Source organism: Suncus etruscus, chromosome 1 (assembly GCF_024139225.1).
Source record: "Suncus etruscus isolate mSunEtr1 chromosome 1, mSunEtr1.pri.cur, whole genome shotgun sequence".
Taxonomy (NCBI): Eukaryota; Metazoa; Chordata; class Mammalia; order Eulipotyphla; family Soricidae; genus Suncus; species Suncus etruscus.
In genome coordinates, this window is record NC_064848.1 from 1,992,144 (window position 1) to 2,014,550 (window position 22,407).

Here is a 22,407-nt window from a genome sequence, read left to right on the forward strand (position 1 = left end):
CAGGTTTGTGTCTGGGTGGCAATAGGGAACCTCAAATCTTAATCCCTTCCACAAATGCAAACGGGGCTATCTTTTGGGTCTTTTCTCCTTCATGGTTCCAGCGCCATTGCTAACCATTTGCCTCCTGGGGACAGTCAGGTCTGTGTCTAAGTGGGAACAGGGAAACTCCTATCCTAATCCCCTTCACTAAGTACTACTGGAGCCTTCTTTCCAGCCTTCCCTTAGCCTCCTTCTGAGTTCCAGTGCCATTACTGAAACTCCTTCCTTCCCATCAGCCCTCTTTTCCCAAACCGAAGTAATTTCAATTTATATATCAGAGTTCCTGGCAGATTGGATCTAGCACTTCTTTCTCTTTAGAAAATATGCAGCTCAACACCCACCTGAACAAACCAATGAACTAGTATGCAATATTTTTTATCATATTTAAACAACCTTGCTAGTTTATAAAAAATAACCCCTCAAGCCACCTTATATACAAATAATTCAATAGATCACTTTTTTTTTCATTTTATTTTATTTTACCTTTTTTTTCCCCAATTAATAGATATACTTTATTTTCAAACACCTCCTGCACTGTTTTTTAAACAAATCATTCACAGTAGTATTTCAGGTACATTGAATCAGGGGCATTCCCACCACCAATGTTGTCCTCCCTCCACCCTGTTCCCAGATCATTTTCTTAAAACACCCTGATACTCTAGCATTCCAAACCAATAAATGCAAAGATCAATGTGGAAACTAAGGAAGACCTATTGTAGGGGATATGGAGAAAAATACTGGCAAATCTCCAAGTCCACTCAAATGCCTAAGCCTTATAGATGAGAACCTAAAATCAACAGTTAATGATTTAGCAATGGTAATGAAGTAGTCACTAGCCTGCGAAATTAAGAAATCTTTAGATGAACAATTCAATCTACTCATAAAAAAACTCTTTTAGAAGATGAGAGCATTCATACAAATGGAACTGAAGGAACTAAAAAACATGTTAGCAAGCCATAATAGTCGAATTACACAGGTGGAGAATCGCACAGATGAAATTGAAGACAAATTATAAGCCAGTAGTTATAAAGAAGTCAAAAAAAGAGAGATAAAACACTGGAAGAAAATGTAAGGTACTTAATAAACAAAGACAAGAGAAATAATCTCTGAATTATATAAATATGAGAGGGGAAGATGAACTCTTTAAAGCAGTAAGGGAGAAGAAAAACCTCAAGTATAAAGGAAAAAAACATAAGAAGCAAACCAGATCGTCTATCAGAAAAAATTCAGGCAAGAGGAGTTGGCGCGGTGGCGCTAGAGGTAAGGTGTCTGCCTTGCCAGCGCTAGCCTAGGACGGACCAAGATTCGATCCCCCGGTATCCCATATGTCTCTCCAGCCAGGAGCGACTTCTAAGCGCATAGCCAGGAGTAACCCCTGAGCGTCACCGGGTGTAGCACAAAAACAAAAAACAAAAACAAAACAAAAAAGATTTCTCAAAACAACAATAACAACAACAACAAAATTCAGGCAAAAAAAGAGAGGAATGATATAGTCAAATAACTGAATGAAAGAAACTTTCAACCTAAAGTCCAATACTCAGCAAAACTCTCATTTACATGGAAGGGAGGATTAAAACCATTCTTAGACAAAAAAAAAAAAAAAAAAAAAGAACTCACAATATTTGTGCTAACAAAACCAACCCTAAATGAGCTAATCAAAGAGCAAATACACAAACCAAATCCCCAATTGTAACAACAACCCTACACAATATAATAGCACAACAGCCTTTTCTGTCAACAGTTTCCTTAAATGTCAAAGGAATAAACTCTCCCATCAAAAGGCACAGAGTAGCAGGTTGATTCAGGAAACAAAACCCAGACATCTATTTCCTGCAGAAAACACACTTAAAAGTTCAGGATAGACTCAGCAAAACATGTAAGGCTTTTGCTCACAAACTTAGAGAAACATATGGACGAAAACATGATAGTAGTAGATTTCAACACCCCATTATCAACATTATACAGATCCACTAGGTAGAACACTAGCAAAGACATAAGAACCCTAAATGAGAAACTAGAAGAATTAGGACTTATGGATGTACACAGGGCCTTTCATCCTCAAAAAGATGAATACAAATTCTTCTCCAGAATAGACCACATTCTAGGACACAAGTCTAACCTACAGAAAGTCACAAATATAAGATTTTTACCAACCATCCTATCAGAGACCACAATTCCACAGAGATCAAGATTGACTGTAAAAAAAAGATGTGGAGAAAAATCTAACATCTGGAGACTAAACAACATTGAGATATCGCTCAACAACAGCTGAATCAAAGAGGAAAGCAAAAAAAAAAAAAAATCAAGAGATTCCTTGAAACCAATGATAATGAAGAAACAAATTCCCAAGATATATGGGACACAGCAAAAGCAGTAATTAGGAGGAAACTCATAGCAATATAGGCATACAAGAAATACATAGCAATACAGGCTTACAAGAAAGAAGAAAATGACAAAATCAACAACTTAAATGCACACCTTGAACATCTGGAAAACCAACAGCAAAGGACCCCAAACTCAAAAGAAAAGAACTAATAAAAAAACAGAGCAGAATACAACAATATAGAAACAAAAAAATTAATGAGGCCAGGAGCTGTTTTATTGAAAGAATAAATAAGAAAGACAAACCACTAGCAAGATTGACAAGGAAAAAAGGAAAATACTCCAATAAATAGGTTCAGAAATAAAAGGGGAGAGATTACAACAGAACCTCAAGAAATCCAAGATATCATGAGAGCTTATTATGAACAATGTACTCAGTTAAGCTAAAAAACCTAAAAGAAATGGACAGATTATACGTGGTATTTAGAATAACTATTATCTAAAGCAACACAATGGTTTAACTGCTAGTTGTCCTGAACACAATTAGCCCCGGAGTATAGTGAGAAGAGAAGCAACTGAGAGGAAGAAGAGAAACACAAAAACTTGTATTCTCTTCTATACTTCAAAGAGACCTTCTAGATACAGCTGTTTATGGGGCCAGAGAGATAGCAGAGAGGTAAGGCGCTTGCCTTGCATGCAGAAGAACAGTGGTTCAAATCCTGGTGTCCCATATGGTCCCCCAAGCCTGCCAGGAGCGATTTCTGAGCATAGAGCCAGGAGTACCCCCTGAATGCTGGTGGGTATGACCCAAAAACAAACACAAAAAAACAGATACAGCTGTTTAGATTGAGCACATGGCCAGTCAACTGCTCTTTATCGATGTCTATAATAATCTTCTAATGCTTTAATCCACAGAAACTGGTACAGAATGAGTTTAGAAGTCATGGACTCCCACTAAAGTGCTCTCTATAAGATATAACTATAAATTAATTCATAAGCACTGAAATAACGTGAAACATTTTATAATTATCTATTAGTTTCTTTATTTCTTTCTTTTTTTTTTGGTTTTTTAGGTCACAACCGTTTGAAGCTCAGGGGTTACTCCTGGCTAAGTGCTCAGAAATTGCCCCTGGGTTGGGGGAACCATATGAGACGCTGGAGAATCGAACCTTGGTCCTTCCTTGCTAGCGCTTGCAAGACAGACACCTTACCTCTAGTGCCACCTCGCTGGCCCCTATTAGTTTATTTAAAAAATAAAGTGTATGGCTATCAAAAAGCCTTCAAGTCATTTATGAATTGCACAGCAAAAACAAGGAAGTCAGAATTCCTTCAGGTTGTTTTTTGTTGCTTTATCTTACTGAAATAAATAAATTAAACTTTCAGATAACTCAGTTAGAAGTGACCTGCTGTATAATCTCAAATCTCCTTTTTTTTTTTTTTTTTTTTTTTGGTTTTTGGGTCACACCCGGCGGTGCTCTGGGGTTACTCCTGGCTGTCTGCTCAGAAATAGCTCCTGGCAGGCACGGGGGACCATATGGGACGCCGGGATTCGAACCAACCGCCTTGGGTCCTGGATCGGCTGTTTGCAAGGCAAACGCCGCAGTGCTATCTCTCCAGGCCCATAATCTCAAATCTTCTAATTCAAAATTAGGAATACAAAGTAATCCAATTCTCATACAATTCCTGGAATGGGCAAATAGTAATCTCTTGCTCCATTAAAAGCATAAAACTTCTAATGAAACCATATAATCTCCATACCTTCAGCTGAATTTTTTTCTGCAGCTCTTCCATAGCTTCTTGCTGAGCAGCTGTGAGGGCTGCCAAGCGTTCTTCCCTGTCTCTGTAACAAAAAGGGAAAATAGTTCGACTGCTTGAACAAAGAACACCATGAGGTAAAAAAAAAAAGAAAACAAAAAAACAAACAAACCAGGGGTAGTATGGCTCTTGGATGATGGTTTTGGCATAGCAAGAGAAAAAAAATTGCAACCCCAGGGACAAGAGAGACAGTTGGTGCTTCGTGCTTGCCAGGGAGCATGGTGCTAGCACACGTGCTCGTGGGAGGTTCCACTCTAGCTGCAATACACGTTGTTTGTAGACGTGTCACGTTAACTGCAGTGCTCGTGAATGTGTTCAGTGACATGGGCAGTGGGGGGGTGTCTATGCTATATTTCTGGTCATAGTGTTCGTGTATCTTTTTAGGGCTATTTCATGAACACCAAACTCTTAGTGCTCACACACTCCTTGGTGCAGAGCTGCTGGAAATCACTTCTCCCTGCAGTGGCGGGCTCAGAGCAGAAATTGAGAAACTGAGCTCAAAAGACGCAGGCAGCACCAGGGACTCAAATTGTGACCTTGTGCTTGCAAGGCAAACACTTAAAAGCTGTGTCCCAATACCTAAGGATTTTTTTTCTTTCTAATAATCACCTATGAGGAGAGAGGAGGGAAGTAAAGAATCTAGTCTGGAGATGATCTGCTTGTTCTTTTACAGAACTCTACTGTAAAGCTATATCCATAGCCTGCCGAATTAATCCTTTTTATTTTCCCTCATCTTTATTGAGGTACCATGACTTACAATACCACTAATGACAGTGCATTTACTCTACTCTGCCATCCAAGTGCCCACTTTCCTCCACCAATGTCTCAGGGACCCTTCCTACCCACTACCCCACCTCTGGTAAGCTCAGTTCACTTAGTTTTTGAGTGTGAAATATCAAACTGAATGGATGGTCTGTGTCAAACCCTGAGGAACTTGTAGGCTACCCTGGGTAAGTGCTCAGGAGTGGCTCTCAGCAGTGCTCAGGGCATACTGGAGTTCTAACCTAAGGCTCTGTATTCAAGATTATTCGTGACACTAGTAGTTCAGGGACCATATGAAGGTTGGAAATGAATCAGCATCAGCCACAAATAAGTTAAGCACCTATACCATGTTTCCAAAACAATGAAAAAGTAGTATCCAGGGCTGGAGAGATAGCATGGAGATAGGGTGTTTGCCTTGCATGCAGAGGATGGTGGTTCAAATACCAACAAACCATATGGTCCCCAGAGTCTGCCATGGGCAATCTGAGCATAGAGCCAGGAGCAACCCCTGAGCACTGCTGGGTGTGACCCAAAAAACAAACAAAAAAATTCGAAAGTGGAGATGGCTGAAGGTCACCTATAATAATCAAATTAGCAACATTCTGGTAAGGCTCTTTCCTTTTCTTTTTTTTTTTTGTTTTTTTGGTTTTTGGGTCACACCCGGCAGCGCTCAGGGGTTACTCCTGGCTCTAAGCTCAGGATTTGCTCCTGGCAGGCTCGAGGGACTATATGGGATGCCGGGATTCAAACCACCATCCTCCTGCATGCAAGGCAAATGCGTTACCTCCATGCTATCTCTCCAGCCCCATAAGGCTCTTACCATTAAAAAGACCATTCAAGAGGCTCTTACAACCAACACTTTAATCTAACCTATAACTTATAACACCAATATTTTCATAAAACTTGTCTTTGGTATAAACTTCCCAGAATCAAGAGCTATTTCCTATAACAACCACATAACTAAAATGTCAAGTGCCCATCCAATATAATGTTGAAAATCTTTTCATGTTGATGCATTGTCATTCCAAAATAAAGTTTGCATATTTCTATATTTGGAATTATTTCATCCCACAAAAAAAAAAAAAAAAAAAAAAAAAACACCAGCACAGCTTTTAGACTTAATTTGAATACTCAAATTACAAAATGTTTAGCAGAATGAAAATCAAAACAAGCAAATGAGCTACCTTGCTCTCTCCCTGGCTGCATCTTCACGGGCCTTTTCCTTTTCTTGTCTCTGCTGTTCAATTCGGGCTTCTTGTTCTTTCCTCTTCATTAACAATTCTTCCACACGGGCCTGTCGCTCTGCCTCCAATGCTCTTTTGCGTTCCTAATGAAAATGTTTTAAAAGATATTAAAACACAGAATCAGTGTGATAGTACAGCAGTTAGGGTCCAGATTTGATCTCTAGTAACCCATATGTTCCCCTAACACCAGAGAACCACTGAGTGTGGACCATAAAAAGAAAAAAGAAAAATGGAAAGAGGAGCTGAACTGATACTACTTCGATGACAGCATAGAGATGAGCAATAGGTATATGAAAAAGTGCTCTTCATCACTTGTCAAAAAATGCAAATCAAACAACAATGAAATAACATCTCACACCAGTGAGATCAGTGCAGATCAAAAGGGCTAGAAATTACCAATTACTGGTGAATGTGATGAAAAGGAACTAATATTCACAACTGGTGGGAATGTTGTCAGGTTAAGCCTTTAAAGAAAACAGTATAGAGATCACCCAAAAATTAAGAATTAAGCTTCTTAATTCAGCATATTTACTTCTTGGCATCTGCCCCAAGACTTCCCCCCCAAAATTCATTCATAGGTCCTTGTACTCCTATGTTCATTCATTCCTGGACTTTTCACAATAGCTAAGATCTGGAAATAACTCAAATGCTAAAGAACAGATAAGTAGATAAAGAAGCTATGATACATATGTAAAATGTAACTACTACTCAATTATTAAAAAAAAATACGATAAAATCCTGTAGGTCACTGCTATGTGAATTGAACTGGAGTACATCATGCTGCTATGACTACAACTTGAATTATTAGGTCCAAAGGACAAAGCATGATATCTAAGAAAATCAAGTTAATACATTTATTTTTCAAAGGGCTGAAGAGAAAGAAAGTACAGTGGAAGAGTGCTTGCCTTACACATGACTGACCCAAATCTCTCCAGCAACCCATATGATGTCCCAATCACCACCAGGAGTGATTTTTGAGTACAGCGCCAACAGTTACCCCTGCACATCACCAGGTGTAACCCAAAACAAAACAAAATTTATACTATACTGTGGTTAGTTTGGAATCTAAGATTGACAGATGTTCCATAAATATTTTCCAAATAAAATTCTACCTGAACAGCTTCATCGCGTGCTTGCTTTTCTTCCTGTCTCCGCTGACGCTCTTCTTGGAGCTCATTAAGTCTCTGTTCATACTCTTTCAACTTTGATAAAACATCATGACGTTTATTCTGAGCTTCAAGAGTATTAATAAAAGCAATTTCATTTACCTTCAAAAAAAATCAAAGAAAGTGAGTTTCAAATTGAAATAAGCCTAATATGCATCGCCAAAACAATTCAGTAGTTAAAACATTTTTCATATTAATATTCAGAAAGATACAAAACAAAAATAAAATGAATCATGGAACTTTTCATTAGTAACTTAAAAATTTTTTAATTTACTTGGTATACAGAACTGATTTAGTGCAGATAAAAGGCCTGTCACTGAAAAGTTCTGTCTAGAAACTAAGATTCCTATAGAGGCCACCCTATAAATATAATTTATACTTCAATGCAATTTGCAATTATATAAGCTACATGAAAAATATCACTATACACATGCTAATATAAGAAGTTTAGGAGGAGAAATGTAAACAAATAAAGCACTTTTTCTTCAATATATGGGTTGAGCAACACTTAGACACAAGGTAGGTATTGAACTTTATGATACACTGCCTCACCTTCACATACGTAGAATGTTATATTAGCTTCATGAACAGTACAGTAAGAGTCAAGAATGGCAAATAAGAAAGCTGGGAAGAGGTAGCTTGGGTGAAATGTTTTGAAGCCAGTAGGTGGGTCCACAAAGGTGAAAAAAGCAGAGCAACACAGGGAAGGAAGTGTTAGAGCTGATACTATTTGACAGGCACACCCATGCTGGATGGAACAAAACTGATTACTGGATATATATTAATATCAAATAAGAAAGTGTAGAAATATTTTTTAACAAAGATTTTCTAATTTCTGTACTCCTAGGCTACTTTTTTTTTTGGGGGGGGGGTGTTTTTTGGGGCCATACTCATTTGATGCTAAGGGGTTACTCCTGGCTAAGCACTCAGAAAATGCCCCTGGCTTGGGGGAACCATATGAAACGCCGGGGGATCGAACCGTAGTCCTTCCTTGGCTAGCGCTTGCAAGGCAGACACCTTACCTCTAGCGCCACCTCACCACCCCCCCAGGCCACTTTTATAGATAACCTTGGCTATTAAATAATATAATAATCTTTAAACAATAGTAAAAATACAAGAAAAATAAGAATGGAACCAGGGAAATTTAATCATACTCTATCAAGGCTCAAATGATAAACGCAATAAAGATGAAATCAAAGGAACAGGGGTTGGTGTTACAGATCTAATACATTTAATAAACTCAGGGGAAAGATTGCATAAATTGGAGATTCAGAAATCTAATCTGTGTTCTGGCAAGATGCTTTCCATACAGTAAGCCTGGGTTAGATCCCCGACACTGCATGGCTCCTTCAACATGTATACCACCAGGAGTTTCTTGAAGCACTGCCAGAACAGTAAGCCAGATACTAAAACAAAAAATATTGTGATATAGGTGAAATAGTATAAAGATTCAGTTATGTAACAGTAGAAAGATCTGGAAAATATAATGCACAGTAAAGAGATGTTAGCAAACAACACAGCACTGTGTATTTGTTATTTGCTTGTTAATGAAAAAGACATTATTTTAAACTTCCTGAGCAAAAAAACACACACATATAGCAATTATGTACAGGTGTTAGACATGTTAATAACATGAAAATGGTGATTGTACCACAGTGTACATAAATATCAAAACATACATTTGCACACCTTAACGTATACCATTTTATATGTTAATATTAGATATCAAATTAATCAATGAATAAGAAATAAACTAAAAAAAATAAGGAATCCCTCCTCAAACAGTACAAAATTGCCAAGGCAATTAAGTTTAAGGTACAAATTAATGATATTTTGGCCAAACTGCTCATATGACACTATCTCATTGTATGGAAATACAATATAGAAGGTAGTTTGGTAACAGGCTCTACTCACTAGTTTTCTAACTATATTTTGTGACATTTGTACACAAAGATTACCTGACATGACTTTTATGACAAAACAGACCATTGTTAAGTATATAGAAGTTAACAAGAATATCAATTTAAATGTACAAAGAGAAAAGAAAATAAAACAATGGTGATAAAGATTAGAAAACTAAAGATAAAAATTTGGGTCAAAATGCTATCACAGAACTAATTGAATTAGAAAAAGTAGCGACCCCTTTTTGGATCTCTGCCCTTTTGGTCTTTGGCGAGCATGGAGGTCAAAGGGAAGATGGCTGTAAGGAGTTAAGATGCAGGGCTAGGGCTCCCTGTGTGTGACACCAGGCGGGGAAAATCCGCGAAAGTACACCGGCCCAGTGGGGCTCAGCTGTGAAAGACTGTGAGTGTGACCTGTCTATGTCGGTCTACTGTCCTCTTGCGTGAAACTCTTGCGAGTGGGGCAAAAAGAGCCTCCAGAAACCTCGCTCGCCCAGACGCCATTTTCAGGGAGGGACTTCAGAGCATAAAAACCGGCTAACCTTTGCAAAAGCTGGCTCCCTGTGTGTGACACCAGGCGGGGAAAATCCGCGAAAGTACACCGGCCCAGTGGGGCTCAGCTGTGAAAGACTGTGAGTGTGACCTGTCTATGTCTGTCTACTGTCCTCTTGCGTGAAACTCTTGCGAGTGGGGCAAAAAGAGGCTCAGAGGAGCACGGCCGCTCCGCTTCGCTACGCGGCCGTGCACTCTTTCTAAGGAAAGAACTCCATTGCAACAAGAAGGAAAAATCACACTAAGAACGGCGCTATATCACAGAAGCAAACATTTCTCTCTGGACTGTCTTCTCTGTTGCATGCTCGGGCCTAAGATTTGACCCAGTGTGAGGCTTCATCCACGGAGGACTCCCCTCCCTTAGAGGCAAGTCAGCCCATCCAGAAAGGGAGGAGCCAGAGGAGTGTGCTGCCTACATCATATAGACAATGAATACCACCACAACACGTAGAAAAACCCACAATACAAGTGTGACAATGGGGAAACAACGCAGGCCAGCATCAGACATAGAGAATGAAGATGACAATTCTGAGGACCAGATAATGACTGAACAACTAATCAACCTCTCAGATAAGGACTTTAGACTAGCAATATGGAAGGTGCTCAACAGACTCCAAGAAACCATGGATCGAGTTGAACAGAACACTAATAAGAACCAAGAAAATATGAAGGCAGAAATGACAAAACTCCAAACTGAAATAACATGTCAACTAACAGGACTGAAAAAGTCAGTAAACGAAGTGAATGACAAAATGGATAAGCTCTGGGACAGGGTATCAGAAGCTGAGAATAGACTTGGTGCTGTGGAAGATGAGATACATAACAATTCCATACAGCAGGAGAGATTGGACAAAAAACTTAAAGCAAATGAGCAGACAATGGAAAAATTAGTCAAAGAATGGGAACAGACGAAAATAGAAGTCTATGATAAGATCAACAGAAACAACTTAAGAATCATTGGAGTCCCAGAGACCCAGGAAGAAAATTTCCAGGAAGAATCAATGGTCAAGAACATCATTAAAGAGAAACTTCCAGAGCTAAAGAATATATGTGATCAAATCCTGCATGCCCGAAGAGTACCAACCAAAAGAGACCCCAGAAAAACCACCCCAAGACACATCCTAGTCACAATGACAAATCCCACAGATAGAGACAGAATTCTGAAAACAGCAAGATCAAAAGGGGAAATCATGTTCAAGCAAGCTTCCCTGAGATTTACAGCAGACCTGTCACCAGAAACGCTCAATGCCAGAAAGCAGTGGTGGGATATTGTGACAAGACTGAATGAAATGAATGCTTCACCCAGAATACTATACCCAGCAAAACTCACTTTCCGGTTTGATGGAAGAATACATGGTTTCACAGACAAAAAACAGCTCAGAAACTTCACAGACACAAAACCAGTCTTAAGAGAAAAACTGAAAGACCTAATCTAAGACAAGACTACCCAAAAGACACACCAAATTTTGAAATAAAGATGGCGTTAAATCCCAGGACAATTCTTTCTCTCAACGTCAATGGACTAAATGCACCAGTTAAGAGACACAGAGTGGCTAAATGGATCAAAAAACTCAATCCAACCTTCTGCTGCCTACAAGAAACGCACCTGAATAGTCAGAACAAACATAGACTCAAAATAAAAGGCTGGAGAAAAGTTATCCAAGCAAACAACACCCATAAAAAAGCTGGAGTGGCCATACTAATATCAGATAATGCAAACTTTATACTCAGGAAGGTTGTAAGGGACAAAGACGGACATTTTATATTAATCAAGGGGTACGTAGAGCAGGAAGAATTCACTCTCCTAAACATATATGCACCGAATGAGGGGCCAGCAAAATATTTAATACAACTGTTGACAAATCTGAAAAATAATATCAACAACAACACAATAATTGTGGGGGACCTTAACACGGCCTTGTCAACACTGGACAGGTCAACCAGACTGAAACCCAACAAGAATATACTAGACCTGAGGAGAGAAATGGAAGAAAGAGGCCTAGTGGATATATATAGGACACTCCATCCCCAGAAACCTGGATACACATTCTTCTCCAATGTACATGGGACATTCTCCAGGATAGACTACATGCTGGCACATAAAACATACCTCCATAAGATCAAGAGAATAGAAATTTTGCAGACTACCTTCGCTGACCACAAGGCTCTGAAATTATTTGTGAACTCCAAAGGGACTCAGAAGAAACACTTTAACACCTGGAAGTTAAACAGCCTCATGCTCAATAACCAGTGGGTCCGAGATGAAATCAAGGAGGAAATAAAAAGGTTCCTGGAAACAAATGACAATAAAGACACAAACTCTCAGAACCTATGGGACACAGCAAAAGCAGTACTGAGAGGAAAATTTATAGCTTTGCAAGCACACATCAGGAAGGAAGAAGGAGCTTACCTGAGTAGCTTAATGACACAGCTAATAGAACTAGAAAATGCTCAACAAAAGGACCCAAGAATAGGAAGACAGAAGGAAATAACAAAGCTGAGAGCAGAAATCAACGAAGTGGAAACCCAAAAAACAATTCGAAAGATCAACGAAAGCAGAAGTTGGTTCTTTGAAAAAATAAACAAGATTGATAGACCACTGGCAAACCTAACAAAGAAAGAGAGAGAGAGAAACTTGATAACTCGTATCAGGAATGAAAAAGGAGAGATCACTACTGATATGACAGAGATTCAAAGGGTAATCAGAAACTACTTTGAAAGACTCTACGCCACTAAAAATGAGAACCTGGAAGAAATGGATAAATTCTTGGACTCTTATAATCTTCCACGGTTGAAGGAAGAGGATGTAGCATATCTAAACACCCCCATCACCATTGATGAAATTAAAACAGTAATCAAATGTCTGCCGAAAAACAAAAGCCCAGGCCCAGATGGATTCACTAATGAATTCTATCAAACTTTCCAAGAGGAACTACTGCCAATCTTGGCAAGACTCTTTCATGAAATTGAACAAACAGAAACACTTCCAAATAGCTTTTATGAAGCCAACATCACCTTGATACCTAAACCAGACAGAGACGCTACCAAAAAAGAAAATTACAGACCAATATCACTGATGAATGCAGATGCAAAGATCCTCAACAAAATCCTGGCAAATAGGATTCAATGCCTCGTTAAGAAGATCATCCACTACGATCAAGTAGGTTTCATCCCAGGAAGGCTGGTTTAACATCCGTAAATCTATCAACATAATACACAACATCAATAACAAGAAAAATAAAAACCACATGATCATATCAATAGATGCAGAGAAAGCATTTGATAAGGTCCAACACCCATTCTTGATCAAAACTCTCAGCAAGATGGGAATGGAGGGAACCTTTCTCAATATAGTGAAGGCCATCTACCACAAGCCAGTGGCAAATATTATCCTCAATGGAGAAAAACTGAAAGCCTTCCCTCTAAATTCTGGCACAAGACAAGGCTGTCCTCTCTCACCACTCCTATTCAACATAGCACTGGAAGTACTTGCTATAGCGATTAGGCAAGAAAAGGATATCAAGGGAATCCAGATAGGAAAGGAAGAAGTCAAGCTCTCATTGTTTGCAGATGACATGATACTCTACTTAGAAAACCCTAAAGACTCTATCAAAAAGCTTCTAGAAACAATAGACTCATATAGCAAGGTGGCAGGCTACAAAATTAACACACAAAAATCAATGGCCTTTCTATATACCAATAGTAATAAGGATGAAATGGACATTAAGAAAACAACCCCATTCACAATAGTACCACACAAACTCAAATATCTTGGAATCAACTTGACTAAATATGTGAAGGACCTATACAAAGAAAACTATAAAACTCTGCTCCAAGAAATAAGAGAGGACACACGGAAATGGAAACACATACCCTGCTCATGGATTGGCAGGATTAACATCATCAAAATGTCAATACTCCCCAAGGCATTATACAGATTTAATGCCATCCCTCTAAAGATACCCATGACATTCTTCAAAGAAGTGGATCAGACACTTTTGAAATTCATTTGGAACAATAAACACCCTCGAATAGCTAAAGCAATCATTGGGAAAAAGAATATGGGAGGAATTACTTTTCCCAACTTTAAACTGTACTACAAAGCAACAGTTATCAAAACAGCATGGTATTGGAATAAGGATAGGTCCTCAGATCAGTGGAATAGGCTTGAATACTCAGAAAATGTTCCCCAGAGATACAACCATCTAATTTTTGATAAAGGAGCAGGAAATCCTAAATGGAGCAGGGAAAGCCTCTTCAACAAGTGGTGTTGGCACAATTGGATAGCCACTTGCAAAAAATTAAACTTAGACCCCCAGCTAACATCATGTACAAAGGTAAAATCCAAATGGATTAAAGACCTCGATATCAGCCCCAAAACCATAAGATATATAGAACAGCACATAGGCAAAACACTACAGGACATTACAGGCATCTTCAAGGAGGAAACTGCACTCTCCAAGCAAGTGAAAGCAGAGATTAACAGATGGGAATATATTAAGCTGAGAAGCTTCTGCACCTCAAAGGAAATAGTGCCCAGGATACAAGAGCCACCCACTGAGTGGGAGAAACTATTCACCCAATACCCATCAGATAAGGGGCTAATCTCCAAAATATACAAGGCACTGACAGAACTTTACAAGAAAAAAACATCTAACCCCATCAAAAAATGGGGAGAAGAAATGAACACTTTGACAAAGAAGAAATACGCATGGCCAAAAGACACATGAAAAAATGTTCCACATCACTAATCATCAGGGAGATGCAAATCAAAACAACAATGAGATACCACCTCACACCCCAGAGAATGGCACACATCACAAAGAATGAGAATAAACAGTGTTGGCGGGGATGTGGAGAGAAAGGGACTCTTATCCACTGCTGGTGGGAATGCTGTCTAGTTCAACCTTTATGGAAAGCGATATGGAGATTCCTCCAAAAACTGGAAATCGAGCTCCCATACGATCCAGCTATACCACTCCTAGGAATATACCCTAGGAACACAAAAATACAATACAAAAACCCCTTCCTTACACCTATATTCATTGCAGCTCTATTTACCATAGCAAGACTCTGGAAACAACCAAGATGCCCTTCAACAGACGAATGGCTAAAGAAACTGTGGTACATATACACAATGGAATATTATGCAGCTGTCAGGAGAGATGAAGTCATGAAATTTTCCTATACATGGATGTACATGGAATCTATTATGCTGAGTGAAATAAGTCAGAGAGAGAGAGAAAAACGCAGAATGGTCTCACTCATCTATGGGTTTTAAGAAAAATGAAAGATACCCTTGTAATAATAATTTTCAGACACAAAAGAGAAAAGAGCTGGAAGTTCCAGCTCACCTCAGGAAGCTCACCACAAAGAGTGATGAGTTTAGTTAGAGAAATAACTACATTTTGAACTGTCCTAATATTGAGAATGTATGAGGGAAATGTAGAGCCTGTTTAGGGTACAGGCGGGGGTTGGGTGGGGAGGAGGGAGATTTGGGACTTGGGTGATGGGAATGTTGCACCGGTGATGGGTGGTGTTCTTTACATGACAGAAACCCAAACACAATCATGTATGTAATCAAGGTGTTTACATAAAAAAAAATTAAAAAAAAAAAAAAAGAAAGAAAAAGTAGCGACAAGAACAAATGTAAAACTGCAAATCACTGAAAAGGAATTTTAAATAATCACAGTTAATGCAGATATCAAAACTGAAAACATATGTACAAGTGATAAACTTTCGATATACAGAAGTGAAGATGACTTTTATGGGGATAAAAATGTATATGGGACTGATGATATATTACTGCTACTAGGATATTTGCATTGTACAAAGCTGTCCCAGGATTGATCCCCGGCATCCCATATGGTCCCTCAAGCCCTCCAGGACTGATTCCTGAGTGCAGAGCCGAAAGTAACTTCTGAGCATCTTCGATTTGACCAGAAAACAAAACAAACAAAAAAAGTGTATAAAGTTAAGATGAAGCAAAATATATAATAAGAAAGTCTATCCAGAAAAACTACTAGAGAACTGAAACAGTTCAATTTATTATATAAAAAAACTTCAGGGGCTGGAGAGATAGCACAGCAGTAAAGCGTTTGCCTTGCAAGTGGCAGGCCTAGGATGGACGGTGGTTTGAATCTCGGCATCCCATATGGTTCCCCTGAGCCTGCCAGGAGTGATTTCTGAGTACAGAGCCAGGAGTAACCCCTGAGCGCTACAGGGTGTGGCCCGAAAAACAAACAAAATAAAAAAGATTCAGAAAATCAATGCCAAGAATATCTTTATTAAGTTTTTGTTTAGTTTTGTTTTGTTTTCTTTGGTTTTTGGGCCACACCCGGCAATGGTCAGGGGTTACTCCTGGCTGTCTGCTCAGAAATAGCTCCTGGCAGGCACAGGGGACCATATGGGACACAGGGATTCGAACCAACCACCTTTGGTCCTGGATCGGCTGCTTGCAAGGCAAACACCGCTGTGCTATCTCTCTGGGCCCTTATTAAGTTATTTTAAGCAAGCAATTGGCAAGTCGCATGGCCTCAGCCTTCTCCACAGAAAAGAAAGCAAAAAGATGCTTCCAAGTGCTCTAAGGAAAGAGCAGAATCTAATAGCCACCATGTATGCTGGAAGGAGTGCTGCAGTCCTGAGTTAGACAAGATCTGAGGGTCACAGCCATCCTGAAAACAATTATTTGTTAACAAAATCCCCCAAACACATCAAAACAAAACTCATTGCTGAAGAATTACTTACAGACAGACAGACATAAAACTGTACTAATAACCTATGGTTAAAGAGAAAAATGTAAACGTTTTAAACCAATAAAACTTTAAGAAATTGTTAGGAGATTAGGATGACGAAAGTAAGTAAGTGTTCCAATTTCATTTCTCTTATTAAAGAGAAATTGTGGGGCGGTTAGGTGGTGTCTGCCTTGCAAGCGCTAGCCAAGGAAGGACGGCGGTTCGATCCCCCGGCGTCCCATATGGTCCCCCCATGCCAGGGGCAATTTCTGAGCCCTTAGCCAGGAGTAACCCTTGAGCATCAAACGGCCCGGAAAAAAAAAAAAAATGAGAGAAATTGTCCCAAATTAAATGGGGGCTAATAAACGTAACGAAACTTCAAAAATTCAAAAAAAAAAATAAAGTAACAAAAATTCAAAACTTACTGGCTTTCATAATTTCATAACCTTAAGAATCATATGGTGGGCCTGGAGAGATAGCACAGCGGTGTTTGCCTTGCAAGCAGCCGATCCAGGACCTAAGGTGGTTGGTTCGAATCCAGGTGTCCCATATGGTCCCCTGTGCCTGCCAGGAGCTATTTCTGAGCAGACAGCCAGGAGTAACCCCTGAGCACCGACGGGTGTGGCCCAAAAACAAACAAACAAACAAACAAAAAAGAATCATATGGTAAATGTCTCTTGTAATGAAGACATTATAAATTTAATAATTCCTTCCATTTTATTCCATTTCATTTTTGTCTTAGAAGGGAACTAAAATAGGAACTAATATGTATCTTTTAAAGTAACATGTAAAGTATAACTCTATTTGGTAAAGTTATTAGGCAATCTAAATATTATTCAGGAAAGATGTCTTAAAGAATATTCATTGAATGCTATGGGTGATGAAATGAGAATGAATCATTTTTAAAATTTGAGCAATATTCTAAATATAAAATAATATCTTTGAAAACTAGAGAAATTAATTTATACTAAACCTTAAGATGAGAGTTATATAGTAATGCCTTCCAGAAAGATTAATTTCCATGTAGCAGGGATAAAAGATAAGATTACCAAATAAAAATTTAGAAAAAATTTAAATGGAGCAAACTGGTGACAGCTGCAAAAAAATGTAAGAAACTGAAGAAATTTTACAGAATTCTCAGATGAATATATATGGTATATACATATACATGTAACGTAGAAGTCAGATTAGATTATTTTATCTTTGCAGATTAATATATACGTATATACATATAAACACATAAGATATATATCATATACATGTAACAAAGTCAGGTTAGACTATGCTATCTTTGGGCTGTTAAAGAAATAATGTTCACAAAAGTAATCCTACAAAATCAAATGACTCAAAATGAACAATTACAAGTTCTCTGAGTCTAGTTTACTGGATATAATGCAGATTTCAGGAAAAACAGATGTTTTGGGTATTGGGTGGTAAGCTGATGAATTCTACTGGACACAGCATGAAGCAATTCCTTCTGTATAAAGGTAACTGAAGGGCTGGAGAGATGGGAGGAGTAAAGATGCATACAAAGGATCCCAATTCAAATGCTGGCACCACAAATTGTCCTCCCAATCCCTGACAGGAGTAATCCCTGAGAACAGAAACAGGCATGAGTCCTGAGCACCAACCAGTATGGTACTGAAAATGATATATTAAATAAATAAATAAATAAATAAATAAATAAATAAATAAATAAATAAATAAGAAAACCTTGAGATTAAATAGGAGACTGGAGTCATAGCTGCTGAGAGGAAAGCAAAGAAAGAACATGACTGTGATACTCCAGGGGGAAATGATGTGACAAGGACAAAAAGCAACAAAAGAAAAAGGACTGGCAAAAGAATAAAAATCAAGGGTTCTAGAAAAAGGTTCTTGATGTTTCACATTAACAGTCAGAACAGTATGGAGTCCAGAGTAAGCACTGAGCAAGCTGGGTGTGGCCCGAAAACAAAAGCAAAAAATAAGTACCATTCATAAAAATAATATTTGAGAGCAGAAATGAGACCATTAAAAATATAAATTCTCAGGCCCGGAGAGATAGCACAGTGGCATTTGCCTTGCAAGCAGCCGATCCAGGACCAAAGGTGGTTGGTTCGAATCCCGGTGTATGGTTCCCCGTGCCTGCCAGGAGCTATTTCTGAGCAGACAGCCAGGAGTAATCCCTGAGCAATGCCGGGTGTGCCCCCCCCCCCACAAAAAAAATACCAAAAAAATATATATATATATATATATATAAATTCTCCCATAATAAATCTATGAACTCAGGCTAAAGATCGAATATGAAACTTGGCATCTAGGACTGATAATATAACAGCATGTTATAACTAATTTATTATAGTTGGTTAACAAAATTTAAATATCCTCACAGCTCCTCCCAATATGTGTGTATATATATATATATATATGCACACACGCATTTATGTGTGTGAAGTGACGGTTATGTGGTTTAATTCAGTGAGGAGGGGGTTTTTTAGATAATGAAAAATATATTAGACATTATGTTGTGTATATTTTTTTGTTTTTTGATTTTGGCCACACCCATGGGGATCGAACCGCAGTCCTTCCTTGGCTAGTGCTTGCAAGGCAGACACCTTTCCTCTAGTACCACCTCGCCGGCCCTATGTTGTGTATTTTTAAAAAACCTACTTTTTACCCACTTTCTACCTCAAGAGCACTGAAAAATCTTAGTAACAAATAATCCAACTGAAAAACCAATTGTGAAATTAGATTTCAACAAAATAGTTCGACTAAACAAGTGATACAGGTAAGAAATAAGCACTTGAGGGCCTGGAGAGATAGCACAGCAGTGTTTGCCTTGAAAGCAGCCAATTCAGGACCAAAGGTGGTTGGTTCGAATCCCAGTGTCCCATATGGTCCCCTGTGCCTGCCAGGAGCTATTTCTGAGCAGACAGCCAGGAGTAACTCCTGAGCACTGCTGGGTGTGGCCCAAAAACCAAAAAAAAAAAAAAAAAAAAAAAAAAGAAATAAGCACTTGAAAAGTTCAAATTAAACCATATGAGATATTATATAGACCTAAGAAGATATGATGGCTAAAATTACAGCATGTAACCACTATTAATTGGTGAGAATTTGGCTAATTACAACACTAATTCACTACTGGTAGAATGTATCAATAGGGATTGGAGAGATAGTACAGTGGGTGCTTGATTTACATGTGGCTAACCCTAACTTCCATCCCCAGCATCTAGTATCCCCCAAGCACTACCAGGAATATTCCTAAGTAATTCCTAATGCCAGAAATTTTTAGCATTGCCAGATGTACCCCCTGCATCTCCCCAGCTTGGGCCCCCCCAAAAGAATGCATTAACAGTATGAGTATTCTGGGAAACTACCTATTAAAAGTTAAACACAAGCCTATCATTAGACCTTGCCAATTCACTCTTAGGTATTTTTCCAAGAAAATGAAAGTATACATCAAATGCAAAGATCTGCATTTGAATGTTCAGAACAGCTACATCTGCAGCAGCAAGAAACTGGAAAGAAAACAAATGTCCGTCAACAGGTGAACTGACAAACAAATTATGGTAATTCTATACAATTCACAGCAATAAAAAGGAACTGATATACACAATAGCATCGATGAAATTCAAAATAACTATACTGAGTGAGAGAAGCCAGGGGTAAAGTAAAGGCACACAGTCTAAGATTCCATTCATAGAAAACTGTAGGAAATGTTAACATCTACAGTGACAAAAAGCAGATCAACAATTGCATGATAACAGAGTTGGAGAAAGGAAGAAATAACAAGAATATGAAGAAACTTGGGAGGAAGATGAAATTGTTTAGCTTCATTGTACTGATGGTTTTATAAATACAAGCTCATCAAAATTCATCTAATTGATGTTTCACATGTGTTCTGGTCATTGTCAACTGTACTGCAGAAAAAAGCTACTAAAAGTATGTATGTGTGTAAATAAATACTGCATGAAAATTATTAGAATAAGATACTATATCTAATAGGTTCAAAATAAGCTATAAAAATGTTCTGCTATTATGGCACAGAACAAATGCTTGATAAACATTAGTTTATATTACTATTATATAATGATATTTTTTTTGAAAAATAAAGAGCAAGGACAAGAGAAAGAGAGAAACAGGGAGAGGAAGAGATTGAGAGGGAAGAGAGTGAGGGAGAGAGAGAGAAAGGGGGTTAGTGTGAGAGAGGAAGGGGGAGAGAATAGGAAGGGGAGAGAGAGAAAGAGAGCTAACTCCAAGACTAAAGCAGATAGATGCTTTGCACATGGGAGGCCCAGGCTTGTTTCCTGGCACAAGAACTTTTGAGTTCCTCAAACACCAAAACAATAATAATATATGAAAAAGTAATTTGAAGTTCAAGCACCTAAATGATGTACCTTAGCTTCTTCCTCTTGGGCTTTTTTCACAATTGCTTGTAATTGCACCTCTCGTTTAAATTCAGCATGAAGTAACTTCTCCTCCATCATCCTGCGCCGTTGATCTAGTAATTCTTCCTTCCATTTCCGAACATCCTTCTCCTATATAGAGTCAATCATCACATCGTCAATTAGTCATTTCACAGAAGGCAAATGAACAGCTTATAGACAATAAAAAAGCTATAACCCAGAATTTCTAGATCTACAGGAGAAAGACCAATGATGAACACACAGACCATGAAGCCAGACTGCTTGAATTCACAATACATACGTATGCCTAACCAGAAACAGCACTGGGTCACAAAGTGAAAGCTTGACCTTAAAACAATAGCACAGGGGCCTGGAGAGATAGCCCAGCGGTGTTTGCCTTGCAAGCAGCCGATCCAGGACCAAAGGTGGTTGGTTTGAATCCCTGTGTCCCATATGGTCCCCCGTGCCTGCCAGGAGCTATTTCTGAGCAGACAGCCAGGAGTAACCCCTGAGCACCCCCGGGTGTGACCCAAAAACCAAAAACCAATAAAAAAAAAAACCAACACAATAGCACAGAAAGTGGGGTGCTTACCTTACATGCAGCTGACCTGGGTTTGATCCCTGTCATCCCATATGGTTCCCTGAGCACTTCCAGGAGTAATTCCTGAGTATAGTGCCAAGAATAATTCCTACGCATCATCAGGTGTGGCCAAAAAGCAAAAATAAAGCCCAAATGCGACCGATCACTGGTCATATGACACTAGTATTTCACCTCATTGAGATTTAGTTTTCTCAGCTATGAAATGATGTTCACACCCAGGGGATAACTCAAAAGGCTGCTTTGCATTCAGGACCCATAGCCCAATCTTTGGCACTGCATGTCCCCCAAAAAACAGAAGGATCTCGCACATCTCACCAGAAGCAGCCCACAAACACTGGGCCAGACATAGCCTTTAAGAACTTTGGGCATGCGTCTAGTCCAGCCTTTCTGGAAAACAATATGGATACTCCTCAAAAAACTGGAAATTGAGCTCCTATATGATCCAGCAATACCACTACTAGGATATACCCTAGGAACACAAAAAACAATACAAAAATGCCCTCTGCACACCTATATTCATATATTCATTGCAGTGCTGTTTACAAGAGCCAGAATCTGAAAACAACCCAGATTCAACAACAGATGAGTGGCTAACAAAACTATGGTACATATATACAATGGAATACTATGCAGCAGTTAGAAAAAATGAAGTCATGAAATTTTCCTATACATGGATAGACATGTAAACTATTATGCTGAGTGAAATGAGCCAAAGGGAGAAAGAAAGACACAGACCAGTCTCACTCATCTTTGGGATTTAAGAAAAATAAAAGATAGTAATGATATCCAGAGACAAAAGAGAGGGCCAGAAGGACCAGCCCATGATATGAAGCTTACCACAAAGAGTGGTGAGCGCAGGTAGAGAAATAACTACACTAACAACTAT

The 22,407-nt window shown here is 38.8% G+C and overlaps 1 protein-coding gene across 1 annotated transcript in view; it reads right to left on the bottom strand.

The window, feature by feature from the left end:
• SCAPER (S-phase cyclin A associated protein in the ER) overlaps window positions 1-22,407 on the bottom strand; it is a 390,328-nt gene that overhangs the window by 286,136 nt on the left and 81,785 nt on the right. Inside the window, 4 exon segments of the mRNA XM_049778585.1 lie at window positions 4,120-4,201; window positions 6,123-6,265; window positions 7,295-7,450; window positions 20,912-21,052. Of these exon segments, the coding sequence (XP_049634542.1) occupies window positions 4,120-4,201; window positions 6,123-6,265; window positions 7,295-7,450; window positions 20,912-21,052 (522 nt within the window).